The following is a 14,165-nucleotide window of genomic DNA, read 5'->3' on the forward strand; positions in this document are numbered from 1 at the left end:
GAAGGAGCGTGCATCTACATACCCTTGTAGATCGCTAAGCGGAAGCGTTCAAGAGAACGGGGTTGAAGGAGTCGTACTCGTCGTGATCCAAATCACCGGAGATCCTAGTGCCGAACGGACGGCACCTCCACGTTCAACACACATACAACCCGGTGACGTCTCCCACGCCTTGATCCAGCAAGGAGAGAGGGAGAGGTTGAGGAAGACTCCGTCCAGCAGCAGCAGAACGGCATGGTAGTGGTGGAGGAGCGTGGTAGTTCAGCAGGGCTTCGCCAAGCACCATGGGAGAGGAGAAGGGAGAGAGGTGGGGCTGCGCCAGGGAGAGGTCAAAACTCATGTGTTGGCAGCCCCAAAACCATCTAAGGGTGGCGGCCAAGGGGGAAGAGGGGGGAAACTTGCCCCCCAAGTTAGGTGGAAGCACCCCCTCCCCAAACCCTAGGCGCCTTGGGCCCTTGTGGGGGGGGGGGGGTGCACCAGCCCACCTGGGGCTGGTCCCCTCCCACACTTGGCCCATGCAGCCCTCCGGGGCCGGTGGCCCCACTTGGTGGACCCCCGGGACCCTCCCGGTGGTCCCGGTACGTTACCGATAAAACCCGAAACTTTTCCGGTGACCAAAATAGGACTTCCTATATATAAATCTTTACCTCCGGACCATTCCAGAACTTCTCGTGACATCCGGGATCTCATCCGGGACTCCGAACAACATTCGGTAACCACATACAAACTTCCTTTATAACCCTAGCGTCATTGAACCTTAAGTGTGTAGACCCTACGGGTTCGGGAACCATGTAGACATGACCGAGATGTTCTCCGGTCAATAACCAACAGCGGGATCTGGATACCCATGTTGGCTCCCACATGTTCCACGATGATCTCATCGGATGAACCACGATGTCAAGGACTCAATCGATCCCGTATACAATTCCCTTTGTCTAGCGGTATTGTACTTGCCCGAGATTCGATCGTCGATATACCGATACCTTGTTCAATCTCGTTACCGGCAAGTCTCTTCAATCGTTCCGTAACACATCATCCCGTGATCAACCCCTTGGTCACATTGTGCACATTATGATGATGTCCTACCGAGTGGGCCCAGAGATACCTCTCCGTTTACAGGGAGTGACAAATCCCAGTCTCGATTCGTGCCAACCCAACAGACACTTTCGGAGATACCTGTAGTGCACCTTTATAGCCACCCAGTTACGTTGTGACGTTTGGTACACCCAAAGCATTCCTACGATATCCGGGAGTTGCACAATCTCATGGTCTAAGGAAAAGATACTTGACATTAGAAAAGCTTTAGCATACGAACTACGATCTTTGTGCTAGGCTTAGGATTGGGGTCTTGTCCATCACATCATTCTCCTAATGATGTGATCCCGTTATCAACGACATCCAATGTCCATGGTCAGGAAACCGTAACCATCGATTGATCAACGAGCTAGTCAGCTAGAGGCTTACTAGGAACATAGTGTGTTTATGTATCCACACATGTATCTGAGTTTCCCACTACTAGAAAAACCGCTACTAGTGGCGCACCTAATTTGGCCATTAGTGGCGCATCACTGGTGCGCCATTACTAGCACGTCATTAGTAATTTTTACTAATGGCGCACCAGTGGTGCGCCATTAGTATCTGGTATACTAATGGCGCATCACTGGTGCGCCATTAGTATAGTCTACGGTGCGCCATTAGTATGCCTCCCAGGGGCCATGTATACCCAGGTGCTTTGGCATACTAATGGCGCACAACCACGGGATGCGCCATTAGTAACCGCGGCATACTAATGGCGCACTGACCAGTGATGCGTCATTAGTATGCTTTGTCATACTAATGGCGCACTGTCATGTGATGCGCCATTAGTATGAATATTAGGTTTTTTTATTTTTTTATTTTCTATTTTTTGCACAGGTTACAAAATGTATAATTTGACAAAATATAGACAGCACACATCAACAACAGATTCATCGAATACAATAGAAGATTAGTCTTTGAATACAATTCATCATATTAGTCTCGAATACAATAGACTAACACAGTTTCAACTTCCAGAATACACAGATGACAACGATTACCATTCCGCGGAACCTAGTAGTATCAGTATCTGTGAAAAACACGGGCTGCTCCACCTCCATATCCACCGCGGTCTCTGGCAGTGTTACTGCTTCATACCTGCAAGAAGCAGCACTTTCAGATAAAAATGACACACTGTTTTCTTAATCTTAAGACATATCATTCTCCATAAAACCCTTTTCTCAATGGCAATGACACAGTAGCAAGAGGTTAAATATCTCATTTGGAGTGCTAACAAACTTCCAAAGGCAAGCGACAAGAGTCCGCGCTCTGAACATGACAGAATATTAAGATATGTTAACAGTTTTCCAAGGTGATAAAGATCCCCTCTGAACATAGCATTATTTCTCAAGTACCATTACAACCCCCAGATCTGCTATAATTAGACCATCCAGTCTCAAGAGATTGACTGATATTGAATAAGAAACCAATACCAAAATAATAAGTCAGCACTGAACAACCCAAAATCAACCGATATCAGTCAATCCCTTGCACCTGGAGCTGATTAAAATTGACTAACCCAGACATAACAATCAGCAACATACAAAGACATAAATACCTGCATGAACCCTTGCATCAACAGCTATAACACCCAAACGACCCCTCCTTAGGCAAAGTTGCAACCCATGAATTTAATCAAGCAATGAGAATATCAAGACAGGAGACACAAAATCATATGAAGGTCTATATGAATAGCTGCTGCCCCACAAACACAAGAACAGAGTCAAGTTACAGCAGGATCACACAGCGAGGGCCCATGGCTAGGGCTGTGCGTCCCAGTTACATTTCACAGCATGGACCCATGGCTAGGACTGCATCCCAGTTACATTTCACGCAATCAGTGATATGGCATCATCAATAAAATTCTAGAAACATCTGAAGACACCACAAAGTAGTGCCGTTGGTCATTGTAAAATCAGTAGTGCACAATGGAGCACACAGCAATAGTTACCAAGCAAGCTGACAGACTGACAGTGTTGTTAGGCATCTTAAGAAATTTCATAAACACAGAAAGTTCAGTTGCTCATACAGCCACTTTGGCACCTTGCAACAGCCTCCAATCTAAACCATCAGACTAACACCACACGGTCTAAAGACACAAAGAAAATTCCATTTCCACAGAGAAATGGACACCAACTCTCCATCATCACCACGCAAACACATTCAGAAACTTCTACTAGAAACATCTGAAAACATCGCAAATCACATATCATCGTAAACTCAATACTGTACAATGCAGAACACACCAATTGGTAACAAGCAAGCTGACAGAGACTGCATTGCTATCGAGCCTCTCAGAAATTTCATAAACAGACAAAGTTAAGCTGTCCATACATACAGCCACCTTGGTACCCTGCAAACCATCAGGCTAATACCACGCGGTCCAAACACACAAAGAAAACCCCATTCCAGAGAGAAATGGACGCCGGCTCCGCATTATCAGGACACAAGCACATTCAGAAACTTGTAGAAGGGCATGGAGACAGAGAGCGCACTCATGGCTTGAGCCTTGCCCTTGGGGAGGACGGTGTGGTCCACGGCCAGCCTGATCTTCCATGCCTCGTTGATCTCAATCTGCGGAAGAAATCAGCGCAAGCGTAAACCCAACCACCAAATTACCAAGCAGGATGAACTGGGCAAGACTGGAAGTCGAAGTTTACCAGAAGACGGGACACATCATCTGCGAGGAACAGTTGGAAACGATGAGAATCTGAACATTTCGACAACAAAAAAGTGTAGCAAGCAGATGGACTGACCGTAGAGAAGCTTCACCTTCCTCTCGTACACGATCACCATGCCGCCTGCTCATCACGCGCACAGGCAACAACAGCAACAAACACGCGTCACATCCCCGGGGGAGAACGGGAAAGAATCTGGCGAGGGAAAAAAAAGGAGCGAAATGACCCGGAGGGACGGCTCACCCATGAGGATCCCGGAGAGCCTGAGCGCCATGGGCACCGACGGGTTTAGGATCTCCTCGCTGCAGCAGCGTCAGACACAGCGCGGCACACGCGGATTAGAATCGGGGCGGACCGCGGGCTCAAAGCAGAGAGAAATTGGCGGGATCGGGTCGGGGGCTCACCAGATTTTGATGATGTCGAGCTTGTCGAGGCGCTTGCGGTTGATCTTGGCGTGGAGCGTGGCGGCCATCCTGCGACGGGGACAGGGGAGCAGAGGAGCGTCAGAGGAGATCGAGGCGACGGGGAACCCGCCGCATTGGGAGCGGATCGGACGGGCGCGTCCGGAAACGCCCCGGACCGAGTGGGAAAACGCGGGACGGGCGCAATCGGCGGCCGGCGGCCGCGACCGAGGGGGGCGAGAGGCGGCGGCCGGCGAGGGAGGGAGGGAGAGAGGGGAGGGGACGCACCATATCTGGCCGAGCGGCGCCTTCCGCGCGAGGAGCTGGTGCGAGTAGAACATCTTGGATACTAATGGCGCACCCACTACCTGGTGCGCCATTAGTAGTTACAACTACTGATGGCGCACTTAAGCAGGATGCGCCATTAGTATGTTTGGACAGGCGCACTAGTTCAAAATTTTTTTTGATACTAATGGCGCACCCTTTGCATGGTGCGCCATTAGTAGTTTCAACTCTAATGGCGCATCAAAAGGTGGTGCGCCATTAGTATATACTAATGGCGCATCAACTTTCTGGTGCGCCATTAGTGTCAATCCCATCTATAGCCCTTTTTCTAGTAGTGTCCTATCAATACAATTATAGCATGGATAATAAACGATTATCATGAACAAGGAAATATAATAATAACTAATTTATTATTGCCTCTAGAGCATATTTCCAACATGAGTACAGAAGTTTGTCATGCATACCGAGAGAAGTGATCGATCGACCTCTCCTTCTCCGAGAGATTGGTCGAACTACGAGTTTTCGTATATCATGTATCCGACGCTACTAGCTACATACATGTACAATATGTATAAGATCTCTTAATTACAATCCCCTAGCAATTGAAATCAATTTCCACATGGTATTCTCCAGCTTTATTGATGACGTCGTCAAGAAAGAATTCCGCTAATTCCTCTTGAATTGCTTTCATGCGATCTGGTTCTAGGAGTTCATTTCGCATCTGCCACGTCTAATTTGAAGAAGGGGGTTAATTAATACATATATATGAAGGAAACTCAACAGAAACTCAACAGAAACTCAACAGTAATAAAATGAAATTGTGAATATTATTGCTTACGCACTTCATATTGTCTTTGAGAGTAGCCCCGCTTGTTTCTCAAAGTCGCGTTGTGGATGAACTCGCACACGTAGTATCCACAGAAATCATTCCCTTCTTCCTGCCACAAGCACTTTACGAGAAATAAAGGTCAATCAAACTGATAATGAAGCATTATAAATGGCATTGATGAAAGTATAGCTATAGAATCAACGGGAGATGCGCGCCCAACTAGCTAGCCAGTAGTACTTACTTTCGGGTATGTATATCGCAGCTCCTTCGGCAGTCCCGGAGCTTGTGCGGTGAACTGTTTCCAAACCCTGCAAGACAAAGAAAATAAATATTATTACTTGAGATATCAGGAAATGAACAAAAAGTTGCCGATATGGTGCGATAATGATCGATTGAACTTATTTGTTGAGCATTTCAGTCATGTCCGCATAGGTTTTGGGATCTTTCCGTCTCGAGTCTAAGACGGTTACTAGTCCACGCTCAAGCTTAATCTCCAGAAGAATATAGTGGTACCTGCGCACGCATGCATAACTCATCAATTACATTACTATAACCTCGCTCAAGTAATAAGGGAAACCGAATATGCACATGACAGTAACACTCACTTGCCGTTGTAAGGAAAGAGTATGATATCTTTGTTTTGATTTTTGATCAACGATTGTAGCACGTTGTCCTCGGCCTCTTTGATGTCCTTTTTAACCAGAAATTCATCTATGATATTTGTGTTAATGAACTTAATATCATAAATTTCTTATTTTTTGCACTCGACGATCTTCAATCTGCATAATATATTGAGGATAATTAATTATAAATACATGAAATGAAAGAGCCGAGCTATATATAGAGACTTAATGACAGAAATAGTACTTACAGACAGTATCAAAGGACCATTAGTTTATCGAGGGCCTTTTGATTGAAGAACACGAAGAACTCATCAAATGGAACAGTCAACAGATCATTTGCAATGAGGTCGTGCTCCTCTTTAATATTCAGATACAAAGCATTCGTACCCCCAGACTCTCTGCAGGTTTCCATGTACCAATTATGGAATCTTCGCATCATTATTGTCAGAGATTTTTCATCTTTGACGAGAGGCTTCCCGTACTCGTATCTGTGTTCGTCCACCTCCAAGAAATCAGAAAGTTGATTGTCAGGCAGGTAATCTGCAGGATTGCCATAACCGGCCACTGTCCCCGGAGCATTAGACACATTGAGCGGGGGGCACGATTGTTGTGCTTGTTCGTCGAGCTGGGCAATTTTTTCCCCTTTGCTCGTTCTTTTAACCTTTTAGCACTGATAGTAGTTCCCGACCGCTGGGCTTGGAGATATGTCTATTCAGTAATGCGCTCATAGTTGGTTCTCGGCGGAGACTTTGGTGGTTTCCTCAAGGCATCGATAGTGCACTTTGCTTTCACCGGATCTACCTTCTCCTCCGGAGGTGGATGTCTCTTTGCTTTCACCCCTTCAAAGAACTCCTTCATGTGGGTCCGCACAATCCTATCGTTTTCCTCCTCGGTCCTCTCGTACGGTAACTTCTCTAGAGGCTTGAGAGGTGGACCGTATCTGTATTGCCTCCCGCCTCTAGTTGTGCTGCTAGACGCCGGAGCAGACGAAGTGGCTGCGGCATCTGTCTTCTTTCGTGCTTGCTTACGAGGCGGAGGAGAAGGAGTACGACGCGCCGGAGCAGCCGGGGCGGCGGCGGGTCTCTTTTGCCTTTGCTGGTGAGGCGGAGAAGGTGGAGGCTGCTGGCTGCTTGGGAGCGCCGGCGCAGGCGGAGAAGGAGGCGGAGTGCCGCCACGCGTGCCCTGATCGTCACTCGCCGGAGGAGGAGGCGATGGAGGAGGCGGGGTGCCCTGACTCGCCGGAGGAGGAGGAGGAGGCGGAGGCGTCCAGTTCAGAAGGTTGATGAGCTCCTTCCGCCATAGGTATGGAGTCTTCAGAGTAGAACCCAGCCTAGTCTCCCCTTCACCGGTAGGGTGGTCAAGCACGAGGTCTTCAAATCCCTCCGTTATTTCATCCACCATCACCTTAGCATATCCTTCTAGAATCGAACGGCAGTGATAAGTTGCTCCGGATCCAGTAGGATAAACAGAGCCAACAGCCGCCTTGACATTCAAATTCATCCATCGCGCCATAATGTGGTAATGTTGAGGCTCCGTGATAGCATCCACGGGATAGCTGGCAGGAGCCGTCAAGACATGCTCCGGCTGAAGCAGCTCGATGGAAGCCATGCTGCTTCTCCGCTGAGATGGCGGGGTAGCTTCGGCAGGTCGTTTGCTGTGATCTGCTGCTTCTCGTTCCTCTTCTCGTTCCTCTAGCCCCATTACCCTTTCGTGTAGCGCCTGCAGTTGGCCCTGCTCCAGTTTCTTCCTCCTCTCGTGGGTTTTGTAACCCCCTGCGTCCGGAAAACCAACCTTCCACGGAATGGAGCCTAGCATGCCTCGTGTCCGTCCAGGGTGCTCAGGATTCCCGAGGGCCATTGTGAGCTTGTCCTTCTCCCTGTCTGGTACGAACGTCCCTTTCTGCGCTGCATTGATATACTTCTGAAGGTTCTTGACTGGTATTTCCAGTTGCTCGTCTGTCCAACGGCACATCCCTGATACATGGTCCAAGGTTCCGCCAGCCCCGAAGAACCAAGTCCGGCAACGGTCTGGCCATCTCATTGTCTCTGGTTCGATCCCTTTTTCAAGCAGATCATTCTCAACCTTGGACCACTTAGGCCGGGCTTTGAGGTAGCCACCTGACCCCGTGCGATGGTGAAGCTTCTTCTTCGCAGCATTTTGCTTGTTCGTCGCCGACATCTTCTTACTCTTTTCCGATGTCTTGTGGGCCACAAATGCGGGCCAGTGATCTTTGATCTTCTCATATTTGCCGATGAATTCTGGTGTCTTTTTGTTCCGACAAAATGGTTCAACTTTTTCCTCCACCTCCTGAATAGGGTTGCCATCTTCTTAAGAGCACAAGACTTGATTAATTGCTCTTTAACTGGCTTCTCCGGATCCTCCTCTGGCGGTAGGGTGAAATTTGCCTTCAGCTGAGTCCAAAGATCTTCTTTCTGCATATCATTGACATAAGACACCTCAGGGTCGTCCTTAGGCTTATACCATTGTTGGATGCTGATCGGGATCTTGTCCCTAACAAGAACACCGCACTGAGCAAAAAATGCGTTCTTTGTCCGGATGGGTTCAACCGGTTCGCCGTCGGGCGCGATTTCTATGATCTCAAACCTTTCATCCGAGCTCAACTTTTTCTTTGGGCCTCGTCTCCTTACCGAAGTTGTGCTCGATCCGGAGGGCTAGAAATTAAAAGGAAGAAAGACGAGAGTAATTAATATGTGTACATATACCAAAACAATGAATGCATCAATTAACTAGTCAACACGGGCTTAACTAATATATATATACCTGGCCGTACTCGGTTCGGTCACCGGAGCAGTCAGCACGGTCTCCTTCTTGTACCTCCATTGGGTCATCGCCGGAGCCATCATGAACATAGCCCTCTTCTTGTACCGGCATTAATGGGCCGGAGCCATCATGAACATAGCCCTCTTCTTCACCCAGTCCTTCCTCACCAACAATGTCGATGAAAAATGACGCAACAACATCAGTTCCTTCTGCGATCATCTCCTCCAACATCGCTTCTGTTGCTTCGTCTCGGTAGTGCTCCATAGTTTCTGCAAATATTTACAACATGTCAATTATTATTCAAACATGGTACAGATGGATATATATTAGTGGCAAACGTAGAACTAGCTAGCTAATCATAATAAGGAATCATGTTAGTGGCCTCAACGCTGCTTCTCTAGGGTTTGGGATCGCCTCGACACACGCTTCAAGGGTTTGGGGTGGCCTCGACGACAACGCTCTTTTAACTTGGTAAATTTAGGTGGCCTCAAGAGTTTTGGTCGAGCGAGAGGGCCGAGGGGGGTGCTGCCGTTGTATAGGTTATCACGGTCGAGAGGGGGGTATATATATTGACCGCCCCTCATGTCGAAGTTATCTCGAGGGGGCGGCGAGGGCGAAGGCGAGCAGCCTGACGGCGACAGACCCGATAAAACATAAGAAAATGAAGAAGAGATAAAAAGAGGAGAAGAAGAAAGGAATAGAGGAGAAGATCCTCTATTCCTTTCTTCTTCTCCTCTTCCTTTTCTTCCTTTTTCTTCTTCTTATTTATTTCTCCTGTATTCCTTTCTTTCTTCTTCTCCTCTTCTTTTTCTTCTTCTCCCTCGAGAAAGGAAAATAATTAAGGAAAAGGAAGAAAAGAGGAAGAAGGAAGAGAAGGAAGAAGAAGAAGAAAAGAATAGAGGACAAGAAGAAAAAATAGAATTTTTTTTCTATTTTTTCTTCTTCTCCTCTTCTTTTTCTTCTTATTTCTTCTTCTTATTTATTTCTCCTCTTCTTTTCCTCTCCTCTTCTTCTCTTTTCTTCCTCTTCTTATTTTCCTTTTTCCTCTCATTCTTTTTCTTCTTATTCTTCCTTCTTCCTTCTTCCACTTTTCTTCCTTTTCCTTATTTTACTTTTTCCTCTACACTAACCTAATTAAAATGCACTAACCTAAAATCGATATCTACTAACAACCTAAATAAAAAATTAATACATATATGAAAAAACATATATAAACAAAAAAATGCTATGAACATTATATTCATACATACATATAGCCACATCCATTCATCATATAGCTACCACATACATATATACATTAATTATATATATATGAAAAATGCAATGAACAAAAAAAATACGCATGTATGTATGAAAAAAAGCATTGAACACAGAGCCTCGACGGCGGCGGCTCACAACGGGGGCGACCGGCGAGGGCGATGGCGATGGCGGCGGCGGCGGCGAGGGCGTCGGCGACGACCACGGCGGGCCGGGGCAGGGGCGTGGCCGACGATGACGACGACGGTGACGGCGACGACGGGCGCGGGCGAAGACGACGGCGTCGGCGGGGGCGGCCGGCGGGCGGCGTCGGGGCAGCGCCTGGCGGCGACGGGGCAGGGGCGACGACGGGGGCGCGCAGACGGCGTCGATCTGGGCAGCCTGGCGGCGTCGATGAGCTCGGCGTCGTCGGGCGGGCCGGGGGCAACTGGCGATGTGTTCGTCAAATTTTCCTAAGTGCTGTATATATAGCAAGGGCATTGGTCCCGGTTCGTGACTCCAACCGGGACTAATGCCCCCTTTAGTCCCGGTTGGTGCCACCAACCGGAACCAAAGGCCTCTTTTTAGCAGCCCAACGGGCGGGAAGCGGCGACCTTTGGTCCCAGTTGTAGGCACCAACCGGGACTAATGCCCCCCCTTTAGTCCCGGTTGGTGCCACCAACCAGGACCAAAGGACCCTGTGCTGCCAGCGTCGGGGCCAAAGTTTAGTCCCACCTCGCTAGTTGAGTGGGGTGCGCAGTGGTTTATAAGCCCCACTGCCGCACCCCTCTCGAGCTCCTCTCCACCGTAGTCTTGCGTGCCTATTTGTTACTGCTTTGCCTGATGGGCCTGCTGGGCCTACTGCGGGCCTGAATCCTGGCCCATGATAGGGTTTCTAGTCGTATTCAGGCCGTGGGGGCCCAGTAGGAGGCATTTTTTTGTTTTCTTTCTTGCTTTATTTATTTTATTTTGTTTCTACTTACAACAAAATACTTATTGTTGCTATTTTTAGTTATTTTCTAGTTTTTTTGTTTTGTTTTCTGCATTATTTATTTTCTTTTGTTTTTTACTTTATTTTTTAATTCTTTTTGCTTTTAGTTTTGGAAAAATTATAAACTTTCTGTTAGTGCCATTAGTTTTCAAATTATAAACTTTTCGGTCAGAGTAAGACTTTGTATTCCCACATATAGGGCATGGACAACACATAAAATCATTCTGCTTGTTTGCCTCAGCCACTTCGAGAAATTCATGCACGCCCTTAATGTACTCGGAGGTGTGTCTTGAACCGTACATCCATTGCCGGTTCATCTACGTGCATTATATATAATTAAATGTGTCAAAAATCATTACAGAACATCATGAATAGATAATTAAGTGACCAAATTAATAGAAGTTCATCATCACATTAAAACCAAAGTACATACATAGTTCTCATCTAACAACATAAAGCTCTGCAGAGCATCTAAATTAATTAAACCATACATTGAAACTATGTAAAACATTTCAATACGAAAACAAATGCGATCATAATCGCAACCAATGTAACAACTGATCCAACGGCATAATGATACCAAGCCTCTGTATGAATGCATATTTTCTAATCTTTCTAATCTTCAAGCGCATTGCATCCATCTTGATCTTGTGATCATCCACGACATCTACAACATGCAACTCCAATATCATCTTCTCCGCCTCAATTTTTCTAATTTTTTCCTTAAAGAAATTGTTTTCTTCTTCAGCTAAATTTATCCTCTCGACAATAGGGTCGGTTAGAATTTCCGGTTCAACAACCTCCTAGATAAATAAAATCTATGTCACGTTGGTCGGCATAATTGTCATAAACAATAGATGAACCATAGTTATGAAAAGATAATATATACCACATCCGAATCATAGACAGGACGAGGACCGACGGGGGCGGATACCAAAACCATCGCACTATATAAGATGCAATAATAAAAGTAAGAAAATTATACAAGTATCTATATAAACATGCAAGTAAGATTTTTTTTCCTTTCAGAAAGAAGATAAGAACAAGAGGCTCACCACGGTGGTGCCGGCGACGAGATCGGCGCGGGCGATCGATGGCGGTGAAGACGGGGACGGGACGTGACGGACCGCTAAACCTAGACAAATATTGAGGAAAATTGAGCTTGGAGGTCAAGCTTGAAGAGGAGAAAGCTTATGCAGTGTGCCTCGAGCATTCCATCGAACACCTCGTATGCATAGGAGGTGAGGTAGAGCACCACAAAGCTCTATCCTCGTCGACCACGAAAAACAGAGCAGTGAGAGTGCTCTGCTCGCGGGCGAGGGGTATATATATGCAATTAATTGGTCCCGGTTCGTGGCTTGAACCGGGACTAAAGGGAAGCCTTTGGTCCCAGTTCAGGCCTCCAACCGGGACCAATGGTGGTGGGCCAGGACCAAGGCACATTGGTCCCGGTTCGTCCCTCCAACCGGGACCAAAAGGTCCAGACGAACCGGGACCAATGGCCCACGTGGCCCGGCCGGCCCCCGGGGCTCATGAACCGGGTCCAATGCCCCCATTGGTCCCGGTTCTGGATTGAACCGGGACTAATGGGCTGATCCGGCCTGGACCATTGCCCCCTTTTCTACTAGTGGACGGTCTTATATTATGAGACGGAGTGAGTATATTTTAAAAATACATTTTGATCCATATATTAACAATTTGATATTTTTCATTATAACAACCAGAACATTCATAATGTGCCAAAAATGAAAAACAAAGTATTTTCTATAATTTACACAAAAGTATCTTCTTTCCAATAACATAATATAATTCACCCTAAAAGCATAATATTGAATGTTAGATAAGATTAGTTCATACAATAATATGAAGGCATTTTAAGAGGTTGCTTGCATGTGCATGTTGCACTGGTTATTCCATAAATAAAAATTTAAAGGCAAGGAGATAATTTGACTATATATGTCGGCCTCTAGGTCTTAGCCGATCGAGATAAAACCAGGGGCGAGCCCACGTTGGCCCAACAGGTAGCACAGGACACCGGGTAGAAAATCTCGTTACCTTGTAACCATGGAGCAAAATAGAGAGGGACACCGGTAAAAAAGAGTGAGGGACACCGGTACTGCTCCATGCGGCCCAGTAAGGAGAACCGCTGCTAGCACGGCCCACTTTAAGGGTCCAACTCGCCGGGCGCCGCGAACCAGCAGTTCGCCGCCACGCCAGGTCCTCCACACCACATCTACCGATCTGATTCATACCTGCGCCTCCGCCTCTTTGTCTGCTTCGTCAGGCTCGCTGCAAGTCGTCAGGAACCCCAAATCTGGCCAAGTCGCCGGTAGCCGGATCAGTGGGGAACTAAATTGGTACGTCTGCTGCTGCACCAAAGCCGCAAATCCCCAATGCGATGTGCATCTATAACATCCAGAATCCAATTCTTGATTGCTTTTCTACCATAGGGCACTAGGGCTACTGGATAGGGCTAGAGAATTTAATTGTACTTGGTATTATAGGATTATCTAGAATTATCATGCACTGAGCGGAGATTGGAGAAAAGACCGCGATACTCTTGAGCACCTACCGATTGGACGCACATGCACAATGTCAAGTAAGTCTAATTATATACCTAGCAGTTCAAGTACAGTAATATGTTTTATAGTTCTTTTTTTTTCTTTGTGCAAATTTTATTTATCTTAATAACGGCTGGGTAAAAAATCTTAAATTGTAGTAGAAGCTCAGTTTATGGACTTAAAATGGAAAAATATCAGCCAGAAATTTTAGTTCCCCACTGATCCGGCTTCCGGCGACTTGGCAAGATTATAAATGAAGTGATAATTGATCGCTTTGGGCCCATGAAAGAACTTACAAAAATATTTTGAAAAGGTACTTGTCTTAACACATCTGTTTATTGCAGAATTATACTTAATATGTTACTAAGTGGTTTTGTTTCTTTTGTTCTGTAGGCAATCAAAGCTCTAATGTTGCATTTTGTCAGCATCCTTTGTACTTATTTTCATAATTTGATGCTCTGCTATTGCTCCATATTCTATGATCAACTAATATTTCAAGTGAACCTCTTATATTTGGATTTCTGGTAAGCATATGCACTCTTATATCATATTCTATGTAGATTTTATTCTTATGTGTATTACTATTATGTATATTACTACTTGATATCCACACATGTGATGGACATGGGACACCGCGTCATTTTCGTCCTGGGTCCGCCCCTGGATAAAACTACCTAAGCGAAAATTGCAAAGACTGATTCTACAA

At 46.3% G+C, this 14,165-nt stretch overlaps 1 protein-coding gene and 1 long non-coding RNA gene across 3 annotated transcripts; one reads left to right on the plus strand and one right to left on the minus strand.

Annotated features, from left to right (window-relative positions):
• Nucleotides 1-1,958: 1,958 nt before the first annotated feature.
• On the minus strand, nt 1,959-4,583 carry LOC123133832 (sister chromatid cohesion 1 protein 1). Of its 2 annotated transcripts, XM_044553236.1 has the most exons (7): nt 4,442-4,583; nt 4,157-4,225; nt 3,996-4,054; nt 3,831-3,875; nt 3,735-3,754; nt 3,570-3,648; nt 1,959-2,172 (listed from the first exon to the last, which is right to left on the minus strand). In XM_044553236.1, exons 1-7 carry the CDS (start codon nt 4,531-4,533, stop codon nt 2,159-2,161), a joined length of 378 nt encoding a protein of 125 aa, XP_044409171.1. In that variant the 5' UTR covers nt 4,534-4,583; the 3' UTR covers nt 1,959-2,158. The 2 variants fall into 2 exon arrangements, with proteins under 2 accessions (XP_044409171.1, XP_044409170.1); XM_044553235.1 differs by lacking the exon at nt 1,959-2,172 and having other exon boundaries at nt 3,262-3,648.
• An 8,658-nt stretch (nt 4,584-13,241) lies between these two features.
• Nucleotides 13,242-14,007, plus strand: LOC123136324 (uncharacterized). Its single transcript, XR_006466775.1, has 2 exons — nt 13,242-13,772; nt 13,853-14,007. It is a non-coding gene; the product is annotated as an uncharacterized lncRNA (long non-coding RNA).
• Nucleotides 14,008-14,165: the final 158 nt, after the last annotated feature.

This window comes from Triticum aestivum, chromosome 6B, assembly GCF_018294505.1.
Source record: "Triticum aestivum cultivar Chinese Spring chromosome 6B, IWGSC CS RefSeq v2.1, whole genome shotgun sequence".
Classification (NCBI taxonomy): Eukaryota; Viridiplantae; Streptophyta; class Magnoliopsida; order Poales; family Poaceae; genus Triticum; species Triticum aestivum.